The sequence below is a fragment of the Penicillium griseofulvum genome (assembly GCF_001561935.1).
Source record: "Penicillium griseofulvum strain PG3 chromosome Unknown contig_80, whole genome shotgun sequence".
Taxonomy (NCBI): Eukaryota; Fungi; Ascomycota; class Eurotiomycetes; order Eurotiales; family Aspergillaceae; genus Penicillium; species Penicillium griseofulvum.
Genome location: NW_024467471.1, coordinates 3,932,063 through 3,955,462, shown reverse-complemented (window position 1 = coordinate 3,955,462; position 23,400 = coordinate 3,932,063). Strand labels below are relative to the sequence as shown.

The 23,400-nt window shown below is 46.0% G+C and overlaps 9 protein-coding genes across 9 annotated transcripts; 6 read left to right on the top strand and 3 right to left on the bottom strand.

Moving 5' to 3' along the window:
• Positions 1-83: 83 nt before the first annotated feature.
• On the top strand, positions 84-3,531 carry PGRI_024230 (Sodium/solute symporter; the record flags this gene model as incomplete). Its single annotated transcript, XM_040790136.1, has 6 exons — positions 84-371; positions 422-683; positions 742-1,019; positions 1,105-2,347; positions 2,606-3,460; positions 3,518-3,531. The coding sequence occupies 6 exons, from the start codon at positions 84-86 to the stop codon at positions 3,529-3,531; spliced, it is 2,940 nt and encodes a 979-aa protein (XP_040647089.1).
• Positions 3,532-3,679: 148 nt separating this feature from the next.
• Positions 3,680-5,146, bottom strand: PGRI_024220 (FAD-binding oxidoreductase; the record flags this gene model as incomplete). The annotated part of the gene is made up of 1 exon (XM_040790135.1): positions 3,680-5,146. One exon carries the CDS (start codon positions 5,144-5,146, stop codon positions 3,680-3,682), a length of 1,467 nt encoding a protein of 488 aa, XP_040647088.1.
• Positions 5,147-6,873: 1,727 nt separating this feature from the next.
• On the top strand, positions 6,874-7,641 carry PGRI_024210 (uncharacterized protein; the record flags this gene model as incomplete). Its single annotated transcript, XM_040790134.1, has 2 exons — positions 6,874-6,890; positions 7,020-7,641. The coding sequence occupies 2 exons, from the start codon at positions 6,874-6,876 to the stop codon at positions 7,639-7,641; spliced, it is 639 nt and encodes a 212-aa protein (XP_040647087.1).
• Positions 7,642-8,022: 381 nt separating this feature from the next.
• Positions 8,023-9,477, top strand: PGRI_024200 (uncharacterized protein; the record flags this gene model as incomplete). The annotated part of the gene is made up of 1 exon (XM_040790133.1): positions 8,023-9,477. The coding sequence occupies one exon, from the start codon at positions 8,023-8,025 to the stop codon at positions 9,475-9,477; it is 1,455 nt and encodes a 484-aa protein (XP_040647086.1).
• Positions 9,478-10,431: 954 nt separating this feature from the next.
• On the top strand, positions 10,432-12,125 carry PGRI_024190 (Major facilitator superfamily domain, general substrate transporter; the record flags this gene model as incomplete). The annotated part of the gene is made up of 3 exons (XM_040790132.1): positions 10,432-10,643; positions 10,695-11,663; positions 11,714-12,125. The coding sequence occupies 3 exons, from the start codon at positions 10,432-10,434 to the stop codon at positions 12,123-12,125; spliced, it is 1,593 nt and encodes a 530-aa protein (XP_040647085.1).
• Positions 12,126-14,386: 2,261 nt separating this feature from the next.
• Positions 14,387-14,832, bottom strand: PGRI_024180 (cupin domain-containing protein; the record flags this gene model as incomplete). The annotated part of the gene is made up of 2 exons (XM_040790131.1): positions 14,387-14,756; positions 14,807-14,832. 2 exons carry the CDS (start codon positions 14,830-14,832, stop codon positions 14,387-14,389), a joined length of 396 nt encoding a protein of 131 aa, XP_040647084.1.
• Positions 14,833-17,527: 2,695 nt separating this feature from the next.
• On the top strand, positions 17,528-18,223 carry PGRI_024170 (HPP family protein; the record flags this gene model as incomplete). The annotated part of the gene is made up of 2 exons (XM_040790130.1): positions 17,528-17,671; positions 17,792-18,223. The coding sequence occupies 2 exons, from the start codon at positions 17,528-17,530 to the stop codon at positions 18,221-18,223; spliced, it is 576 nt and encodes a 191-aa protein (XP_040647083.1).
• Positions 18,224-20,123: 1,900 nt separating this feature from the next.
• On the top strand, positions 20,124-21,206 carry PGRI_024160 (uncharacterized protein; the record flags this gene model as incomplete). The annotated part of the gene is made up of 3 exons (XM_040790129.1): positions 20,124-20,186; positions 20,267-20,705; positions 20,785-21,206. 3 exons carry the CDS (start codon positions 20,124-20,126, stop codon positions 21,204-21,206), a joined length of 924 nt encoding a protein of 307 aa, XP_040647082.1.
• Positions 21,207-22,269: 1,063 nt separating this feature from the next.
• PGRI_024150 (palmitoyltransferase YKT6) lies at positions 22,270-23,167 on the bottom strand (the record flags this gene model as incomplete). The annotated part of the gene is made up of 6 exons (XM_040790128.1): positions 22,270-22,305; positions 22,359-22,451; positions 22,503-22,872; positions 22,937-22,960; positions 23,017-23,075; positions 23,147-23,167. The coding sequence occupies 6 exons, from the start codon at positions 23,165-23,167 to the stop codon at positions 22,270-22,272; spliced, it is 603 nt and encodes a 200-aa protein (XP_040647081.1).
• Positions 23,168-23,400: the final 233 nt, after the last annotated feature.

Sequence of the window (23,400 nt, the reverse complement as noted above, 5' to 3'; positions counted from 1 at the left end):
GGCATTGAAGATATGATGGACCCTGCAGACAATAAATATTCCTCGGCCCTGCGCTTTTGAGCTTGGCTTTACTTTGCCCAGACATGTCTAACACAGTAGATACGTCCAAGTTGGCTTTGATCCCTCAGGGGGCGGCCTACGGCCTTCTCATTGGTCTCAGCGTTTTGTTCTGCGGTGTCATTTTGATTGCCGTCAAGGTACAGAAAGCGTACCTTGCTGAAGATTCTGGAAAGTCTGAAATGTTCATGGTCGCCAATCGCTCCGTAGGGAGAGGATTGTGTGCATCCGCAGTTTTTAGCTCCTGGATGTGGATCAACGAGACAGTATTATGCGCGGCTATGACATATCGGTACGGTCTTGCAGTGCCGCTGGTACGTTGCCTTGTCCTATCAAATAACCTTGCACGACTGACAGGTCATAGTGGTGGGGATCTGGTCTATGCTTCCAAATTGCACTAATGGCAGCACTGGGTGTTATGGCCAAGATTCGAGTCCCTTATGCTCATACATCGCTTGAAGTCGTTCGGATGCGCTATGGCAGGATTGGACATCTCGTGTTTATCGTGTTGAACCTCGTCAACAACGTATTTGGCTGCGCTTCGATGATTATGACGGGCTCTCAGCTCATTCATGGTGTTTCTGGCATGCACTATGTAGCAGCAACTATTCTAGTTCCCCTCGGAGGTTCGTTCAATTTCTCTTTTCAAAATGTCTTGGGAAACAGAAGCTAACTTCTTGATAGTTGTACTCTATACAGCAGTCGGTGGCCTGAAGGCCACATTCTTGACCGACTTTTTGCACACAGCTATTGCCCTCATTCTTATCATCTACTTCACGATCGCCGTCTTGACAAATTCGGCTGTCGGTGGCCTGGGTGGCTTGTATGATAAAGTTATTGCAACGGCTAGGGATAATTACATACCCGGCAACTATGAAGGTTCACTTCTTACATTCAAGTCCAAGGATGCAATTATTTGGGGGTTGATCCTCAAGTTCGGAAACCTGGCACTTGTCGTTATGGTAAGTCAATTCCACATGCACAAAGTGATATTGAAAGATATCTAAAAGGTCTTATGTTTTCACAAAGCTAATATGTCATCGGCAGGATACCGCATTTTGGCAAAAGTCCTTCGCAACCGAGGTCAAGGCAACAGTACCAGGATATAATATAGCTGCGTTAGCTGTTTTCGGTATCCCCTGGGGCCTGGGCACAGTCATCGGTTTGGCAACGAGGGCCATTCATGATACACCTATCTTTCCGACCTATCCTGGTATACTGACTGCCACCGAAGTCAGCTCGGGCATGGTGATGCCATACACTATCAAAGCACTCATCGGAGACAAAGGAATAATCGGATTCTTCTTCCTTTTATTCATGGCTTTGACAAGTACTGTTTCTTCTTCAATGATTGCTGTCAGTAGCATCTTGTCTTACGACATCTATAAGACATATCTCAACCCAAAAGCCACTGACAAGCAAATTGTGGGAGTGAGCCACTTGACTGTGATTATCCATGGTGTCTTTATCACCGGAATTTCCATCGCTCTCAACTATGGAGGAGCAAACATGACATGGATTGGATACTTGAGACCCATTATCTCATGCCCAGGAATTATTCCTATGATTCTCACTTTGTTCTGGTCTCGGCAGACTCGGATAGCTGCAATTATCTCTCCCGTGCTTGGCTTCTTTTCAGGTCTCGCTGTCTGGTTGGCAACAACCAAATATATGTATGGCACTATCAACATAACGACCACTACAAATCCCTATCCTGCACTATATGCGGCCATCGCTTCTTTCTTTACGCCAGCTCTATATTCTGTTGTCCTCTCACTCTACAAGCCTTATAAGTTTGACTGGAGGGTATTCCTTCGAATTGAGCTCGCAGATCAAGCACAAGTCCAGCCGTCCTCGGACACAAGCACATTAAACGAGAGCAGTGAGGAAGAGCACGCAGGTGGTTTGAAGAATGCCACTGGATCTGTCAAGCCGGTTGTTGATCGCCAACCAGAAAGCATCAACAACGATCCAGAGCAGGTTAACATCAGTGAAAAGAACAAAGCTCCATCGCCGCCTTCCGTGGAGATTAGCCTCGATGAAATCCAGCACCCATTCGATGATGCGACGTTAAAAGAGCTGTACAGATGGCTCAAGATTGCTTGGTACATGTTCGGAGCTATCGTGCTGATCACGTTTGTTGCTTGGCCTCTTCCACTATATCGCGACTATATATTCACGAGATCATTCTTCGCGGGCTGGGTAGTTGTCGGCATCGTCTGGCAGTTCGCTGCATTTGGGGCGGTTGTGATTTTCCCACTGTATGATGGACGGCAGGATATTGCGATCGGTGCGAGGGGTATCTGGAGGTCCTCAAAAGAGTATATTAGTAGCAAGAGAAAATGATTTAGAACCTGGGATGGATAATTTGATTACTCGGAATTGGATATGCACTGCGAAAACCTTGATAGAGCGGGGACCGAATCGAGAAATATACAGAGCGGGAAACCCCGCCAACTCTGTAGTCTCCGTAATGTAAGTCTTTCTAACACCATCGGAGTGATATTTGCGAGTGTTTGCTTCATTCGAGGGTTGGTCTTTCTACCAGCTTTTGTTACTGTCATTCATCAGCAATCAACTAAGAAGGAGCGTCAGCGACCTACCGATCTTAACCTCGCAACCATGCCGGTCGAATCCCAAAATATTTACGACACCCCAGAGTTCTTTGTCGCGTACGGAAACCTCCCTCGATCTCAACACGGGCTGCGTGCCGCACCAGAATGGCCTGTCCTGGAGCATATGATCCTCAACCCGAGCTCCTCCCTCACAGGACCATCAGAAACTCCTTTGAAAGGATGTCGGATTCTCGACCTAGGATGTGGTTATGGGTGGTTTATCCGCTGGGCCCGTGAGAAAGGCGCTAGTTACATCAAGGGAATCGATATTTCCCAAAACATGATCAACCGAGCAAAGGAGTTTGAGGCTGAGATCAATCACCAAACGAGAAATGCAACAGAAGTAACCTTCGAAATCCAAGATCTGGAGACTATAGATTTGAGTCCTCAGCGTGAACAAGAGCCGTATGATATTGTTTACAGTTCCCTGGCCTTCCATTACATCGAGGATATCGTGAGGCTGTTTCGAGAAATCCACCGCTGCTTGAAAAAGAGTAGTGGTCATGAGCCAAGGGGGAGGTTGATATTCTCTGTTGAACACCCCATTGTAACGGCCCCAATCCATCCAGGACCGGACTTCAAGGTTATACGGGATGCAGGTGAAGATCGGATGGTGTGGCCATTGAATTCTTACAGAAGCGAGGGCCTGCGTTTGAGTAGTTGGCTGGGCTCAGAGGGAGTGAGGAAATATCATCGCACTGTTGAGACCTACGTCACTGCCTTGCTTGAGAACGGATTTGTGTTGACCGGGTTGAAGGATTGGTGTCTTTCAGAGGAGGATGCCGCAGGTAAACCAGAATGGAAAGGTGAGGGACATCGTCCATATTTTCTGCTGATTTCTGCAGAGGTGAGGGAATGAGATCACGGTAGTATTGGAACTATTACAAACACTGAATTAAGCATTTTCTCTCGATTTATATTACTATGGCTATAAACAAGTTTTTCCAGGGTTGAAATAGTACACCCATAAAGCATCAGCAAGATCACCAGTACTAAGCCCACTTTCTCTAGTCAAATGACCAACCCCCCGTCTTGTCAGCGAAGAAGTTATCCGGATCATACTTCTTCTTGATCTTTTGCAATTTCTCATATGTAGAGAAGGTCGACAGAGGATGCTGATCATAGTTTGCATCATTAATGAACAGCGGGAGACCTTCGGCATTGGTTGTCGACTCAACCATATCACGGAAGCTAGACTGCACGGCATCATAGTTAGATTGACTCATTCCCGGCAGCGTTGTGATCAAATAATTTAACCAGAACCATGGACCGTCAGGCATATCCATTGCGTTTCCACCCTGCGCCTTGCTGGCGTCTGTCAAGCTTTTGGGAACAGGTTGGAAATCGAGCGAAAGGAGTAGATATTTGCCCTTGTTTGACTCGCCCCAGTCCCGCCATACATCCAGAGCATGCTTACACTCATTGTTATCCGCACGATGGACTCCAACACGGAAGATGTTGTTCCCGCGTGAAATCTCGCTGGCGATTGGAAGTGGCATGTCGACTACCTCGGGGTAGGTCTTGAGACCAGTAGTGTCGAGGAGATGTGGAATGCTCGTGAAGTTTGCAAACACATCACCTGCGTCAGGGCCATCATAGACTAAGAACATGACAATGGCCTCATCCAGGTTCAGATTCAAATCGGGTGTGGGCAGCTTCTCGTAGGTACCGATAATGCTGGCCTTCGGGTCGGTGTTGTATTGGATGAAATTGCCAATTGCTTCAACAACCGTATCTTTTTGGGGAAAGGCGTAAATGATATTTCCCGCAAAGAATTGACCAATAGGGCGACTTTGAACCGTATACTTCGTTACAACGCCATAGGCATTGCCTCCGCCGCCACGCGAGGCAAAGAACAGGTCAGGGTTTGAAGTTTCGGATGCTGTCACGATTTGACCATCAGGAAGAACAATTTCCAGCTCTCTGAATGAATCACAGGCCATGCCATATTGGGGAGACAGATAGCTCATGCCACCACCCAGAGCGAGGCCGGTTCCCACCCCGGAGAGTCGTGCTCCAACCACCGTTCGGTTATATTGCTCAAAGTACTCGTATATGTCGCCAAATACACCACCTGGTCCGTATGTTGCCAGAGTGGTGTCTGGATCATACGATTTTTCCGACAGGTTGCTCATGTTAATGAGCACGCCTTCATCGGTTGACGAGAAAAACTTATTGGGATTGTGTCCTCCTCCTCTTACTGCAAACCGGCTGCCGGCTGCTCGAATGGCCTGAAGGGCCGCAGAAACATCCCCCGAAGATGAAGGATAGACGATACAGGATGGTTTGTAAGCGTTCTGGGGCGTGCTCCAATACTCGGTGCTAGCAATATACTTCAAGTCGAGTTTGTTGGTGATGACTTTGGACGATCCCAGTTGCGATGTTATATTTGCACAAGCTACTGGGCCGGGATCGGTTGCCAATGAACCAACAGGCCCCAAAATGCCAGCTAGGGCCAGGGCGAACGACAGCATGATTGGTATGCTAAATCTTGACAAAACGGCAAATAAGATGAGAAATTGAATCGATTCTGACAATAAGAGCTATATAAACTTGAAATCAAGCGCATATGTATTTATTCCTTCCTGAACGTGAGATGATCTACATAGAAAGCGGCCTTTTACGACGGGAATACGAAAGACGGTAGAAATCCTATATACTAGCACCCCAAAAACGAGCATGAAATGGATGATCTTAGTCTTTATAGGATGTCGATCAACGGTTATTCTACCGTATAACCGGGAGCGGGGAAATCCTTCACGGGGAAATGCCGGTGCTCGACACATGGGTTGGCAGGTTGAAGAAAATTGCCCAAATTGCCGTAAAACAATGCTGATCCCCCTATTTTGACCTCGGCATACGCTATCAAGTTCAGGTTGACCAAGGTGGATGGATATCTATCATCTAGTCAAAGGCTCTATCTGATCTATGAAGTTGTATCTCAGTCCACTTTTTCCCCTTGTGATATTTCAAGACCAGCTTGGTCACACACTTTTGACAAATTTTGCGGCTTTTCTCGAATTACTTTGTTTAGCGACTCTCGGGGCTTACTGTATCTAGTCGGAAACGGGCACGGAGTACGGAGTATTCCGTAATTGAAATTGTTTGGCCCTGCCTTATCATTCAAGCACCAGACATAATTAGCTAGCTAGCTCTGACTGATGTGTAGGTAGTATGATATTTTCCCTTCCCCTTCTCTTTCTCGCCCGCTGAAGTGTAATGAGCTATATCTCAGCCTTTCAGGGACCCACACCGACGCAGTCACCTCACTATGTTGTACACTCACATTTTGGGACATATCACGTCCGATCCCAAATTTTGCGACTTATTCCCATATCAGGACGAGGAAAATCCAAAACCTTCATATGGAGCCGGATCGCAATGCGACAATTTTCCATTGCTAAAGGTTTCTGACCGAGACAGAATGTCGCCCTACGATTTCGGCGATGGCGGAGATACTGCGACCATAGTAAAACCTCGCAATGACAAGTCACAGCGCCAGGACGCCTGAGAAGGAAAATTTAAAGAAATTCTCGGGAAGAAGCCCCCCTATGAGGACTAAGAAAAGCAAACGCATCAAATTCGACAGATCCTGTTGTGGGATCTCGACGGCCATACAAGAAGCGATACAGTCAGACTGTCAGACTGCCCATCAAGCAATGGGTCCGTGGCGTTGCGAGAGGCTTAGCCTGACCACCTTCATACCTATTTGGGTCGCAGCCCAATACGCTAAGCCGAATCAAGTATGCAATATGTGCTTTGAGACAGCCGTGATTGGCTAATCATATCTGAAAGTGGAATATCCACAGCTCTTATACTTATAGGGCGCGTGGCTATGAAATCCAAATTTTTATTGCGCTGCCTCATGGAGTTGAATAGGAAAGCAGCGCGAGCTGAAATCACATCTGAGGAGTTAAATAACAGAGTTCCCATGAGTCGAAGGTAATACAAGCATCAATCCATTTTCTGTCATCTCGATTTCAGCACTCTCCATTCTCATCTGCGATTATGGCCATCGATTATCGGCATGGTATATCTATATTGGAGGTCATTGTTTATTCTCCAACCCTCTTCATTGCTCTGTGGATGGCATTCCACCATGGTTTCAAAAAGAGCTCGGGTTGGTTCTTTTTCATCCTCTTTTGTCTTGCCCGCATTGTTGGTTCAGCGTGCTATTTGGCCACGATTCAATATCCTTCCAATGTCAATCTATACATTGTATGGGCTGTTTGTACTTCACTCGGACTATCGCCATTAATCTTAGCTTGCATTGGTCTTTTATCACGAGCGTGAGCAACACCATTATTCCTGATTGACTTGATGATTTGCAGCTAACGACATCTCTAGGAATGATTCTATTATGCGAAAGACTGCCAAACCTCTCCCTCCGATAATCTTCCGGCTTGTTGGACTATTTGCACTAGTTGCTGTGATTCTGAGCATCGTTGGAGTAACCGGGAACTCCGATATTACCCATGGCCTTGTCAACATAAAAACAAAACTCGGACTCATCTTCTACCTTGTCGCCTGGGTTGGTGTATGCGGACTCTTCCTCCTGGTTTTGAAACGAAGTCAAAGTATCGAAGATGGAGAACATCGCATCCTCCTAGCCGTGGGAGTATCTCTCCCCTTAATCCTCGTGCGATTAATCTACTCTTTCATCTATACCTTTGGCCGGAATGCCAAATTCAATATGGTGTCCGGGAATGTCACAATTCAGCTTGTGATGTCCGTCATCGAAGAGTTTGTGGTTGTTCTTGTGTGCTTGGGTATTGGCCTTACACTCCAAGTACGGCCACCTGCGGATTACACCCCGCAGCCTAGTGTCTACAGCCAGCAAGAAGATTCGGTGGAGCTTGAGAGCGGCCGTTTGATGGGACAGACGCGTGAGAAAAGACCAAAGCGTCAGGGTGGTCCTATTGTGAGACTCGTAATGTTTATTGTGGACGAGATCAACAGGAAGAAATGAGTTACCATGGTCATATTTCTAATTGGAAGCACTAGAGGGTTCGGAAATGGTAGATTTTATGTGATTGGAGGGAGATGAAGAAATACATCGAGTGGTTGTTTTATTCCGATGCCTAATATGTCATGGCATACATTGACAAGCTAGCGCTATTTCTGCTCTGTGTAATGCGTCGCCAAATATCATTATGTTCTACTTTCTCTTTTATATAAGATCCTGGCAGGTTGAAGATAAAATGAGGGAAAGTTTAATAATGTAGGGATGATGTCAACGGAAAAGTAACATAAAAAAAGGGAGAGAAAAAAAAAAAGGCAGCCTGGAAGTAAAGCGGGAAAAGCCACAAAATGGAATTTTATCACAAAATTCTTCTCCTTCATTTCTCAAATGGATAACAACACGAGTTCCCCATTGTTCATTGCCCAAGAAACTCTCTGCTTCTATCCAATCAGTACAATCTACAACACATGTCCACGATATCTCTTCTATGCGCTTATGCTGGCGACCTGTGTCACTCGATGGACAGGATGGGTCATGAACGTATTCTTAGGAACTGCCGCGACATACGCCGGAACTGCGGCAATTCACGCCTTCATCATGGTTTCTAGCCACCAAACACCCCAAGACCCTGGACCTGTCGCTATTCCATATCTGTCCACCAACTCTAGCTTGCGGGAAGAATTCCCTTATTTGGTCACTGAGACAGATCATGTTATGGTGTCGCCCGCATCACTTGAGCTTGACTCGGATGCTGTTCTTGCCATCGTTGTCACTGGTTATCTCGTCTTTTTGCCCCTGCAATGTTGGTCCCGCATCCTAACCCACGATCGAGCACGGAATCTACTCTTCTATCTCTGGCATGCCCTCATGTTGGCTGGTTCTATATGCGCCCTTATCTATGCTGCAAGAGTACCCAAGACATCACGTCAGTACATGTTTTGCTTTCCTGAGCTCGCGCCTTTCGACGATACATCAAATGACGGCTGGCAAGCCTCATGGAGAACATCCACATGGAATGACAGTGTGTGGGACACCTTTTCAAACATATCGCGATGGAATCAAATTGGAGATATCTGCTTCAATCCCTGTTTTAATACAACCCAAATTCTACGACAGCCAAGCTCATTGCATTCAGCCATTGCAGACGGACACTTCAAATTTGGCTCTTCCCATAGCTTCTGGGAAAAGGTTCTTTACTCGCATAGATACATCTACAGTCTCATCATTCTCTGTCTGATTCTCAATTGCCTCCTCCTGACTTACCGTTTCCTACCTTATCGATCACGCATCCCGTCAGCGCAGATCATGGTAATCTGGAAAGAACGAAAGACCATGTGGAAAAGCTTCAAAGACGAGATTAGGGATGCGATAAAGTTACCAGACAACCTTGATTGTGACGAGGATGATCCAAGGCCGATAAACAAGTATACCGCTTTCCGACGCCGAATGCGACACATATTCAGCCGTCAGTTCCTCAGGTCGTTTCTTCATGTGATTGTTGATGCTGCGATCCTTTTTGGGCTACTATTTAGCATGATAGTCAGCCCCTTTACCATCATTGCCTTTGTCATTTGGATCGAGATCCAAATCTACAAAGACGGACCCCCTGGGGAAAGTCCGAGCCAGGTTGGTCAGTGGGCGTACCCTACGTCTCTGGCACTACTTGTAATTTCAGCTGCGGTTATGAGGCTCAAATATCGACTCGCTTCGTCCGCTGAGCTGGCACGTGAGATTTCTGCATTGAAACAACATCTGGAGGAGCTAGAGAAAATGAAGGACGCACGATCCAGGTCTGACTCGACTGAACTCAGATCTATGATAGGTCATAACAAAGAAAACTAAAATCAAAAGGAAGTAGTTCGCATATTCAATTCATACAAAAGTTTTCTGGGAACTTCCTTTTAAATGCATTTCAATGGAGGGTCTCAATCACGAAGATGAATACATCCAAACAATTAATTGCCAGCTTCTAGGCCAATATCTGATTCGCTGAACTCTCTTGCTTATTTCACTACATGTAGCTTACCATGCCTTATATTTGTTTCAGATTCACAGTATTAATGCAAGGCACAGAGTTAGGGGGCTTCATATTAGTGGTCAAATGGAGGTTACCTCTGGTAACTATTCAGAGGTGGTCTGCATATCCAGGCTGGGGCAAGCCGGCCTAATTCTTTCCGGGCTGTTTGAACTGCACGGGTCGACATAAGACATAATAACGCATGTTTCGGCCTCTTCTCCATGATTCCCTTCAACTAGTTGGCTCAGGCCCGATCAATTGTAAAATCCCAATACTCATTATATCAAAGGTCCCTGAGACGAGGAACTCTCTTCAATAAAAAACGGGTGATCACATTCAGTGTTGTGAATTAGCCCTATAGTCATATAGAAGCGTCCTAGGTTATAATATTAATATTTATGTTTATGTGAAGCAAAATGTGACGATGTATAATTCTGGGGGTGTATATACGAACACGAGCACATGAGCGGAAAGCCAGGGATTACCCCAGTGGCAACCTTTCAGGGCTCCCCCGTAAAGGGCCAACTTGGCAGTGCGGGGGAAACTACCCAGTTACCCTTATTTGTTGACACATTGAGGTCAGTGCTTAGAATTTCTCAAAAACAAGTTATTCAATTCGTTGTTTTTATTGCATGCGCTATGCGATTTCATTTATGCTTCCCCTCTTTTAAGGTTGTATATGGGTTTCTTTGTCCTAGCATTCTTTAGGGGTCTAATTTAATACAGGAGGTCCCCCCCCCCTTATTATCACTGAAAGCACTTACGGAGTCTCATACATTATGGATCTTACTGAAACACAATCCACTAAAGACTTTAAGGACAATGTCGTTGATGGCAATACAACCAAAAAAACGTTACACATACCACTCTGGCAGTCGGTCAAGAAATTCCCCAGAATCGTGGGCTATTGCCTTGCACTAAGCTCGGCAATTCTTCTCTATGGATATGACCTTGTCATTGTAGCAACGGTGGCTGCGATGCCTCAATTTCAGTGAGAAATCCCTCCCAAAATCCAAAGTTCGTCGCTACTGACACGCGTGAGAATCGTTTTCGGTCAGGAATACGAAGAGAAATACATCATTCCGACAATGTGGCTATCCCTTTGGAACGTCTCCAGTTGTATCGGCCTGATGTTCGGCTCCATCATCGGTGGTTACTATCAAGATCGTCGTGGGCGTCGCATGACGCTCGCTATAGGCAGTTTCCTATCAAGCATTGCGGTCGCGATATGCTATATTTCAGATCTACCAGACGAAATGGACACTCGTCGAGGAGTATTCTTCGCCGGTAAACTCTTCCAGGGAATCTGTATTGGCATTCTTCTATGTGTTACACAGACATACATGTCCGAGGTACTTCCTGTTGTTCTCAGAGGACCGGTCATCGCGTTCTATCCAATCTTCACGCTTCTTGGGCAACTAGTTGGATCGATCGTGGTTTATACTTCCCTTAAGCATACAGGCGCAGAGTCATATCGGATTTGCTTTGCGTCGCAATGGCCGTTCTCGGCTATACCGTTTGTTCTAGCGGCGTTTTTGCCAGAAAGTCCAACCTGGCTTTTGAGAAGAGGACGGACAGCGGAGGCTCTCAAGGCACAGAAAAAGCTTAATACATCCCATATCAACTCGCTTGCTGTGATCGAGGAGTTACAGGCGTCGATTGCAGCAGAGGATGAGGAACGCGCAACCCATAAATATGCCGATTGTTTCAGAGGACCCAACATGCGCCGAACTTTGATCGTCGCATTTGCAAACATTATACCTCAGATGTTCGGACTGCAACTGCTGGCAAACTCCTCTTACTTTATGCAGATTGTGGGTATGGGTTCAGCTAATAGCTTGATTTTCTTGATTTTGGGCATTGGACTAGGCCTGATTGCAAATGTTGTCAGTCTATGGGCGCTAAATGCCTTCGGGAGAAGATTCCTCATTCTACTCACTTTGATTATTGTTATGGTAATGTGGTTCGCGGTAGGAATCGCAGGGATCTTCACAGGAGTGGTGACTATATGGTCAGACACTATACCAAACTCTTAAGGACTATAGGCTAACTCTGTACTAGGTATACAGCGGTCAGCATGATGATTATTGTTATGGTCTCGGGTCTTGGGTCATGGCCTGCGTCTCATGTGGTTGCCGCCGAAGCGTCCTCACTGCAACTCCGAGCCAAGACCCAGGGTATTGGGTGGTTTACGAGCGGCTTTGGAACTGCGGTTTTCGCCATCATCTTGCCATACATCTACAACGCAGATCAAGGAAATCTGAGGGCGAAAACAGGGTTTGTAATGGCAGGATTCGCCGCAGTGGCAGTCGGTGTAGTGTGGTTCTGTATCCCAGAGATGAAAGGTCGAACGGCGATGGAGATTGATCGCATGTTCTCGCTGAGATTGCGGACTCGGGCATTCAAAGGCTGGCAAAGCGATGTGACTCTCACTAGTGAGACAGAAGACACGCATCCGTCTGTGAAAGCATGATTGTTCTTTCTACAAGTTGTTGAGGGTATAACGCGGGACCAAGCAATCTGCAGCAAGATATCAAACACATCACTTGCTTTTTCGGTTCTCGTTATTTTGCTTGGGTTGAATAGTCAGGCTATAACCTGGAAGGAAATAGTAATCAACTTGGGAATGAAATTTATATTCATTCTCTCCATCTCAAATCAAAGCCCCACTCTAGCCGGTTATAGCTTGAATACAAGTCCAATACTATAATCGACTGCTAAATATGATATTGACGAGGGATATGTCGACCCCTGTCAACGACAGCTGTCTCCTGACAGGTATCAATAGCAGCCTGAAATTCAGCATCTCTAACTCATTTTCTATTCTGTCTGTTAGAACGCTTGGAAATCTTCTCACAAACAGATGCCCAATGCTCAGATCCACACCCCGGCCCTGGAGATCCACCCGTGGAGATTGAGACTGGGGGTATTGCATGACTAATCTAAGGTTTGCTGGGCGTACCTAGCCCTGGAGTTTACAGAATGTGACTCTTGTTTTCTTTCTCACTATATTGTCATATCCTCAAAGTTATGTCGGATACCTCACCAGACAGGAACAAACCTGCTAAGCGTGACGGTACTCCTTTTCGAGCTGTTGTGCTAACTAATATAAAGACTCACTCTCCATCATTTGCGTGTTTGGTAATGTGGGGGAGTACTTGTGGCGTAAACGTGAGAGTAAGGCCAAGAAGCTCGTCGCCATAATATCACATGTCACTCATGGATGAATAGGAAAGACTTTGTTGAAGTTTAATAGACCGAGGCTTTTTGTTTTATTTCATTGAATTCCAGAGCTCGGACACGAAGTTCACCTTCCCTGATACATAGAATAGTCAGGAGGTGAACAAAACTCCTCAAAACAAAGTAGGTATATCCAATTTACACATGACATCACGTACTTCTGCAGCTCTACAAACATTTCATTTTACTCTCACTTTACTCTCACTTACTCTCACTGGGAAGGGCTAGGCTATTGGTACTTATGCCAGCTATAGATACCAGATTGGGCTTCTATTATTGACTTTCACTTTTATTAACTTCGCTATATCAACTGTTATATAGTATCCCCTAGAGATACCATCCCTACAAAACATATCTATTAGTCCTTATCATTTTTATCTCTTCTCAACCTTTCTTCCTATCACTTCTTGCTACCTCCGCTACCTCCACTATCCCTTCTTCCTTTGCATCCCTTCTCTTATTCTCTTTTACCCACACCATCTCTTCTTCCTTCGCATCCTAACCCTTTTCAAGCGATTGGGCCTACTGCTATTCAACCATACTCTACGGCACTTTGAATAAGCCATGGATAACACTCCTATTCCTTAGAGAGGTAACCCTACAGGCGCTACAGGTGTCTCGTCGGTCGGGTCCGGTATAACGCTAAGTCTATAGCTAATTCAAAGCACCTTGGAGTATACTAACTGGCATAATGTTTCTGCCGTGGCTCCCACCCACGTCACTTCTAAGGCTAACCCACCTACCGCCACACTGTCTGTGCCCACTAGTCGTGTCACCCAGCTGGAGAATGCCCTTTCCCCGTCCACGAACCCTATAGCTGAGGCTGCTCAAGATGATCCAGCCCAGCTTGACTCCACCTTGCCTGATATGATCTCTGGCAACGACTATACAGTCCTCGTCATTGGTCTTGGTACCACCCTCGACCGACACACCACGGCTCGTCTGAATACCGAGCTCATCTTTACTGGAGATAACTTGGCCCTCAGTCCGCCGACTCGGGTTACTCCTTTAAGATAGAGAGAATAGCAGCTAGGATCTTTGATGAGCGCTTCCTACGCTTGGTTAAAAGGGTTACTGTCCGGACTCCCATTGAGTGGACGATATACTTAGTGCGATGCTCACTGTAGAGGATTTCCAACTCCAACCAAACGGCATGTTTCACTGCCGCGTTCGAGGGGTCTTGATTGAGGTTACAGAGGCCTGTTACCTCGAGATATTCACTGCACATCTATCAGCTTGCGGGTTAATCTTACAGGGGATTAATTAGCTAAATGCTGGGAATATATTCGTTTTGACTAAGAATACTTTAAAGCGTCTAAGTGAGCACCGGCTAAGGACTATCGACTTCAAGTTTGACTCTTGTGCCCTTTTTTTCCCACGAGGGCTCTCCCTTTATTAATAATATCCCTACTAAATCTTGAATCGGAAATGTTGTGGTTATATTCATGGTTTGACAGGGGTGTGCTATAAAATCGCGTCAATCCTCAGTCATTCTCATTTCCGGTACTCCTCGTCAATCTGGATAAGCGCCGCCATCCCATCCCTCTCAAAGGCGTCAGTGTCGGTGACCATGGTAGCAATGATTGTCGCTGGCTCGGTCTTGCTAGCATTATCGCTGATGCGATGGTGACAGCCGGGTGCTTCAAAAAAGGTTCCACCTTCTTTAAAGATTTTCATAGGGTCGTCATTCATTTTATTGAGAACCGTCCCTTTGAGCACATAAACACCGACGTTTGCACCCGCGTGACGATGCGGGGGAGTTGATCCGTTGGGTGGGAATTCAACGCGCAAGCTGACAATACTCTTGTTAGGGATGCCAACTAGCTTGTACGAGTAGGCAATCTCGAGTGCGGGCATAGGACGGCTGTTGTTTTATTAGCTTCCATCCGACAACATGATTTGATACTTACTTACCTAGGGTCATAGGTTGGTTCTTGCATGTTGGAGTTTGACTGTTTTGGATAGAGTGTTTAGAAAGAGGGTTTGTCGGGTTGTGATGAAGACTCGCAGAAACCCGGGGTTTATATAGGAGACCATTCGGATATCAGATATGCACTGCTGTGTCACCTTGCCTCACATAGTTCATTTCGTATAGCCTACGGGATTTCCGACGTCATTGCGAAGCATCAATACACGGTAGGCTATAGGCTATCAACGGATAGCCTATAGCCTACCCGAACATGGAATTCATACTTGGCTCCGATCCGATAATTAATGTGGGTTCTATTGCACGCAAAACATCCATTATTTACTCTCGATACACTATCTCTCGAGTCTCGAATTGTGTAAGCCTGTTTCCGACACAGTTGATAATTCACCAGTTCGCTACAGAATACATCTAATCATCGCCCCAATTTATATTTGATTTTTTTGTTTTCCTAATTTCTCGGTTTTTCCATCTACCAGCTACGGACCAACGCTAAGTTTAATAATTTCCGAGGTTGGGCTCCGAGGAATGTGGTTTTTTTTGTTCCATCTACTCACCAAGCCATGATGTATGTCCACCCGACAACCACAAAATTTCAAGGATCTACAACGCATAAGATCACATTAACTCCGCAGCACTAATCTTCGTGATATGCTTATCGAAATAAAACTAGTTTCTAACACACTCGGTAGCTGGGGTCTTAGCCCTAGAAGATCTAACTAAATATCATTTGCCAGCATGTGCAGAACATCCACGGTTGTCCCCCAGTCGATGCAGGCATTGATGATCGCGCAGGAGTAGATAAAGCCTATATATAGCATTGGTTTGTAATTCTAGTTGTGAGCGAATACAACAACGAAGGCCATAGGATTTAGCCACACAGTATAATAGTTTGCGGTACGATTGTCCATATCATAGAATCTTCTAAAGGTTAGTGGATATAGTTTTCATTTGTCTATTTCCTTTGCCTTCAAGCTCTTCGGTGAGGCTTCTTCCGACCTCCCAGCTCTGTATAGATCTCCGACTAGCCATGCGAATGATTTGTTTGGGCTTGCCGGGGTTTCATCTCAGCCCACGCTGCGCCTTTTCAAAGTTCCAAGTCCAAGCGAACGATGAGATTAATAATCACTCATCGGCAATTTCAATATTTCCTAAGGATGTAGAAAAAAATATAAAAAAAATGCACTAAGAGGGAATCGAACCCCCGGCACAACATAACTTAGTAGTCAGGTGACTACTTGGAAGTGTTATATGTTACCACTACACCATTAGTGCTTGTTATGTAAGTTTGTCGTTTCCTTGACTCTATAGCCTCTCCATTTTAGCTTTGATAGCCCACCGTGCTTGTCTTTAAATTTGAGGTCTGAAGGAAAAATATTGGGATGAGTGATAGTACATGACTGCTACAATTCAGTTCTTTTAGCATTGTGATGATTTATAGCGAAGTGTTGTTGAAAATAATTATCGAGGCGTTAATATAAATATGAGGTCGAAATATATATATAGTGTATCGACATCTTACTCCTCCCTCTCAATCTATTTCCACACCCTAACCGCATGACATTGGAGTAGTCTAATGTTTATTAAATGTAGTAAATCTAAAAACGGAAGCTCGTCAGCTGTAGGGTTCGACTACATAATAACAGTTGAGCAAACCGATGCGGTAGCACAGTCCCCGGATAGACTCAACGTAAACCGATCATATTATACCTACGCGTACATTAAATGGGTCATAATACACGAGACTGATCGTCATCTACTAATATTTCCCTTCTATTCTCCTAGAAATCTCTGAAGATTTGTTAAAACCCCCCTTTAGTTAGCCTCATCTTATCTGGACATTAGGATCCCACTGGACTTGCATCATGCATCACGGTAAGTAATAACAGTAAAAAGCCCTAATAGTTGGTCCTCACTGCAACGCAGAATAAGGGACTCATGCCCATTCCCAGTGGTGCAAGTCACAGCCGCCATCCTATACCTTGATTTGTGAACCCAAAGATATATGGCAAATTAGGCTGGATGTCAGCTCTCGATGCAATTCAAATTCCATCACCAACCTAGCTGGCCATGTCTATTAACCACTCCAAGGGGAAAAATAGATTCCGCTAGTAGCATTACGACACTGTTGTATAATTGACAAAAAAATGAAATGGACGGGCAGCGATTCGAACGCTGGACTTTTCGCATGCAAAGCGAACACTCTACCAACTGAGTTACGCGCCCAATTGACGGAACATTAATAAACCAATGTGCAATAAGAATCATTTACAAAAATCACACAACGGGAAGCATATTCTAGTTCCCCCTTTGTGTGATTTGAAGGGTCAACGACCACCAGTCGGTGGTCATCTCGTTAAGTCAAGAAGCGCAAACCTTGCTTGAACGGGTCGGGGAATTATTAGCAGCTACTGTCAGATTCGGATTCAAGCGGAATTAATTTTGGGGTGGCGCAGGGCCGCCGTTCGATTTCTCGAGAAATAGAATGGCCATCTGTATTTGTTTTCAAATCCCGGTCTAGTTAAATCCCTAGTTTGCCGGTATCCGGGATTCTCTGTGATCTTATGGCCCTTATAATCCCCCTCCAAACAAAGAAATGTACCGTCACATAACCCTTTGTTTATCTCAATTGGAATCCTTTTCAGGTCTACAATTTACCTTTAACCTAAAATCCGATCTTTTGTGACTTAATTCCGCCAAGGCTAATAATGATCTCCGAGAAAGAGTTCTTGGCCCGCCTCCCTCGATCCATCAGCCATTGGCTGGGCTATCGTGAGACTGCACCAAAGCCTCCCTCGAAATATCTCGTCCACTTCTGGTCGTTCATAGCCGCATTTTGTGGTCTATGTGTGGTACAGGCCATATTCAATCACTCTTCCTACTTCATTGAACGTGGTGTACCGGGTATCATTGCTTCTTATGTGCCGTCTCCCTTTTCTTCGCGTCCTTCTCAAATACTTATTCTAAAATAGGGAGCATCGGCAGTCCTCGTCTATGGCGCCATTGAGGCCCCATTAGCACAGCCACGAGCTCTGATCGGAGGCCATTTTCTGAGCGCTCTGGTCGGCATCTGCATTACGAAACTCTTCAGCTTAATGCCCGATGAAGAGAGGTTCAACTCTTTGCGCTGGCTAGCCGCATCGCTTTCATCTGCTGTCGCCATTGTTGTTATGCAGATTACCGAGACAACTCATCCTCCAGCCGGTGCCACAGCCCTCCTTCCCGCAGTGGACGAAGCTGTGTGGGAACTGTCTTGGTACTACCTGCCAGTTGTCTTGCTCTCATCAGCCATGCTCCTGGCTGTGGCTTTGATCGTATATAATATCCAACGCCGTTATCCCGTTTTCTGGATTAGTCCGCCCGCCGCTAAGCCTGTTCTCCCCCAGGTTAGCAATTCCAAATAGAGTTCAAACGGTTGTGCGCTCTTACTGCAAGGTGGTTGTGTGAATGTTAGGGCTTGCTCCGTACGGTAAGGTGTCAGGATGTTATTTCCATCTAGGGGGTCTAGTATGATTCCCTCGGGTATCATGGATTTTTGTATGATATTGGTAAAATAGACAGCTATATTCAACATGTTAGATAGTAATTAGTTCATAATACATACGGAACTTCGTTCTGAGGATTTGGTGCACTTTCCCATTCTGGGATATGAAGCAATGGATTATCCTGTTAATGGGATTTCAATTCTGACTGGGAAGTATATAGATGGCCTCCCCTCTCTCAAATTATCGAGCGAAGTATACGCATAGGAGCAGCTTTAAACCAAGCAGCCCAAGTGGGATATTCAACTCTTGGTGGAAGGTCCACATCGAGAGTAGAGTCCCTCATAAAGCTGTCGATGTCTATCTTCTCGATTGGAATGAACCAAACTCCACGATCGAGACTCGGATCTTTATTCAACTTGGTATAGAGAAGCCAACTGGCAAAAAGTAGTATCACAAGCGGCCCAGCAAGATAGTTCATGAAAAATGTTTGTGCATCTTTTGGAGCCACAGAGACATAAAATTCCGCGATTAGGCACAACACGTTAAGGCCCAGACCAATATAGCTCCCAATCACGCCAAAGGGAGCAAAATAGGTAAGCTCCTGTATGGTGTGCCCGTTACGTGCCCAAGCTGAACGGAAGCGGATATGGGCAAGGCAGATACTTCCCCAGACGAAGAAGTCAGAGATACCAGACAAAGCAAGAAGCCGGTTGAAGATAGTGCTTCCAGAAGGTGCCTCGTTGACGAAGGCGATCAAAGTTTTTGTACGTAATCTTGGGATTGTACAGCAAGTTGGGCCTGTTTACTCCAAGTACTTTTGCGGAACCCCGCTCCTTTCATCTGATTATCGGAAAAGACAGATGGGCATTGAACATCTCTGCTGTTTACACGCTCTTTAGACAACAGCAGACGTTCTAATACGACAAAAGTTGCATGTCTAATGGTTCACAGTGACCGCTGATGGCTAGCGCCGTTCACATCGCTGCGAGCAGATGTCCCCTCGGACTGACTCAACCGAAGCCAGTTGTTGGTTCTTTGCAGTCTCTATAGTGGATAGTGGTCCCGGTAGGTGCAGTGATAGGGACTTCGGAACGGAGGAGTATCCGCCGCGGACTGAGGATTCTGTGAAGTCTGCGGCCCTCCGGCCATCGCAGAAGCTGAGCGGTACCGGTGCCGGCAATTCTCACAAGTCCTGTAGCGGATATCCTCCCATGGTAGCAGATGGCGAGAGCAGATAGGCAGAAGGGGTTAAGGAGTTGCATGGGGTATGTACATAGCACCGAGAAAGCCTTCAGGGCCCACGAAAGGAATCAGGGGGAAGATAAATGTCGACACGGTCACAATGGGCCGACTGTGGGCACCCGATGTATGTATAGATTGTGGGCACTCAGTGTATAGATTGCAGACAGGCAGTGATGCCCTGCCTATCTGTCCTCCTCTAGCACTCTACCATACGGACGACCGGGTCTAGTAGGTAGGTCCCTACAAATGAGCGGCCCGGTTGACCGTCGCACCGTCGAGATCGTATATGTGTTGTTCGTGCCTAGTAGCAGCGTGGGCGACGACGGACCATGGAGGGAGCAGAGAGTTAGGTGCCAGCTAAATAAACAAGGGCGAATCAGGGGATGTGGAGCAAGACACGTCACTGTAAGCTTTTAGGAGCGAATGCTGCAGGGATCAGGGCCCGCGGTCACATGTTGCGAGACTCGTTCTACGGTTCTCTTCATCAAAATCCTCTTAAGTACGGCTATTCATCCTCACTTCTCCAAATTATAGCCAAGCACTCTCAGATCCGACTTGTATATTCGTCGAATTAGCAATGGAGAAATACACCATACCTATTGAAAAGGCTGTCGAATTGAGGCCAGTGTCTTCGGAACCGGTACGCCTCTTTCTTTGATTGTTTTCTTTTGCTTTCTACTTGGTCATCTGTCTCTCTAAAGTAGCTTATTTCTTCTTCAGGATAACTTCACTAACACTCAACCGCTGTGGAGCTTCGCGGGCGGCTATGGAGTCTACGGCGGATCAACTGTTGCTCATTGTCTTGTGGCCGCTCAAAAGACCACACCGAGCGACTACGTCGCCCACTCTCTCCACTGCAGCTTTGTCAGCCCCGGTAATCCAAAGCAGCCGATTGAATATCGTGTTGAACGTACACGTAATGGGAAAAGCTTCATAACGAGGACTGTCCACGCCATCCAGAAGGCCGGTGTGGTCTCCGAGGCAATCGTCAACTTTGTGCGGGTGGGAACGTACAGTAATAACGATGACATTGACAAGGCAGGGAGACTCAAACATGGGAGAAAAATGCCTAAGGGTTTGACACTACCCGATCAAGCAGAGATGGATGGGAAGGGAGTAGATGGGCCATTTGAGGCTCGATGGGGGGAAATCCTGAATCGTAAGTCTTTCCCTGGCCCTAACCGTGATTGAAGCTTGTTTTTCTCTTTGTTCTTATTTGGATCTAAGATAATAAATAGAAGTATCTCACGACCTGACCAACACTCAGATCCGATACTGGATGCGGGCCAAGGACCCCATCCAGCAAAGGACTTCTCAGGCCCAGCTCGCGGCGCTGGCATATATGTCCGACGCATATTTTATTGGCGCCGCAGTTCAAGTACACGACCGACCGGGTCAAACGTTCGGGACCAAAATGTCCATGGCAGCTAGTCTGAATCATACAATTTACTTCCACCAACCCGAAGCGGTGCGGGTGGATGAGTGGATGTGTTCCGAAAGAGAGAGCCCATGGGCTGGCAATGATCGTGCGCTGGTGATTCAGAGAATTTGGTCTCCCAAGGGGATCTTGGTGGCCACATGTGTCCAAGAGGTATCCATTATCTCACCTTCTCTTCCCCTTCAGACTGCCTACGTTGCTTGCGCCGTTTACGCTGGATAGCTGACCAGTCCGTACCCAGGGAGTCTTACGTGTCCAAGTGCCCTCCGAGAAGGTGAAACTGTGAAATTCCGTTTGCGATTGACGGAACGACAGGTGACATCCTCAATTCTTGTCTTAGGAAGTCGTTGCGACTTCCCGGAGAATTATGACTTGCTTTTGCTACATAGACCACACTTTCTCGTCTTGCTTGATAGCCTTAATAGACATTCCAGAATATCATCGCTTAAAGTAGTTCGTATTCTATTATCTTCAGCATTATGTCTACTGCAATCCTAATATTACTCGCTATTCCCCCGTCTTTTACTAAGATTATAACACTAGGCTATATTGACTTTATATCGATTATCTCAGCTATTAGGATTACAATAATTACCACTTGTATTTCGAGCTTAGATGGTTTAGGTAACTTTACTATATATCTCTCGCTATAGTCTACTTAGCCGAAGCCTAGTCTCACTTTCTTTGTGGTCATTGAAGCTACTAATAATATTATTTTTAATATATTATTCCTTTACTAGTTATCTACTATCTTCCATAGAAGATATATATACCCCCGAGGATTATATTAAAACACTATAGTGGCTAGTTAGTATCTAAATTATTATCTATACTCTAATAGGGTAGGAGGTATAATCACTACTTTACCATCCGTGGGCCCCTGGACCTCGGGAGGGTCACTGTTCATAACGTAATACCGGGGCCTGGCCCGAGGCCCACTAGAGCTACAGCAGAAACGCCATTTGTGCCTCCACATTTAGGCTCAGTTATATCTGATTGCAATCTACTTATGGCTGTTATTTTCTGTACTCTGACCTTTTGCCACTGTAATAGCTTCCGGTGAGTTCTTGTTTGGGACTTGGGAAAATTCTCAGTTCATAGGTGAAGAACAAGACAAAGATACCTCCTAATTGACAGAACTTGATACAAAAAATGATAGGCATCGAGAAATAAGAGCAGATACAGTAGCAAAGAGATGCATCGTTTCGGCGTCTGATTACACGAGTAAGTTAAATCCAAGAAGAAGCAGTCATAATCAAATACACAATGTACCGCTGATCCTGGTTTACATCACAACACAGCAAGAGTTTTGTTTCTTGGCCTAGATTTAATTGCATTAGTACATTCGTATGAGGAAATATTCGATTTGCATACCTGGGTATAGAACATCTTGCTCTGTGCTGACAGCCCATCACTCTTCTGAACCAGGGAGTCGATCTTCTCACCACGCTCCAGAACACTTTCGATCTAGAAACAGTTAGCACGTAAAATTAGAATCATACAGAGATAAGAGCATACTGTCTTGTGCAGGACAATCTTGGTTTCGTCAAGCTCCTGCTGGATCTTCATGATGCTGTCGGCCTGGCTTGGGTCCTGGTACTTGACGATATAATCCTTGAGCTGAGGCAACGGGCACGCATTTTCGCGCAAAGAGGGATCGGAGAAGGCAGTGCGTGGGTATTTCGCAAGGAACTCGTCCACAATCTTGCCCAAAAGCTGGTGGGCCACTAGGGCAGGATAGTCCCCATCTGTCACAATAACACCGGCAACACCCTCTGTCCGTCCGTAAGCGTGGAATGTGTAGGCCTTTTCTTCAATATCCTGTCGCTGGCCTGGCTTTGTCTTTTCGGCGACCGTTCGGGTGAAGAGCATCAAGAATTCATCGTAGCTGTCAAGCGCTTGGCGGTTAGTGACCTAGCCCTGTCGGACCGAGAGAGGATGGGTGGGCATACTTCTGACGAGTAAAGCGTGAAAAGCTAGTAATGGTTAGCCAAATGTTCCAGGGGGCTGCAGGGCGCGCATGTGAAGCTACCTGGTGAGGTCCTTTTCCCCGCATAACTGGAGAGCTGGCTGAGTGTCGTTCCGGAAAACCTGCGAGATTTACAGATAAGTAACTTATCTAAGCTTATAATCGATCAAATCCAGACCGCAATGAAACATACGCCCATATAAAGGATCTTCATCGTGACAGCGTGTTTGTCCGCACAAGGACAAGGAGCCAAGTAGGTGTCGGGGGTAGTGGGGCGTTGGGTGGTAGGAGGTGCTTATCAAGGAAATGCGCTGTTGTCATAGAACCAGGCAACTTCTTTGTCGTAGGGGTCAGCGGTATGATCAGCTGAAGGGGCGAAGCAGAGTGACAAGTGTTAAGCCTAAAGCAGGCTCCTGAGTTGCCGATAACAATGATGCACTGGACCCT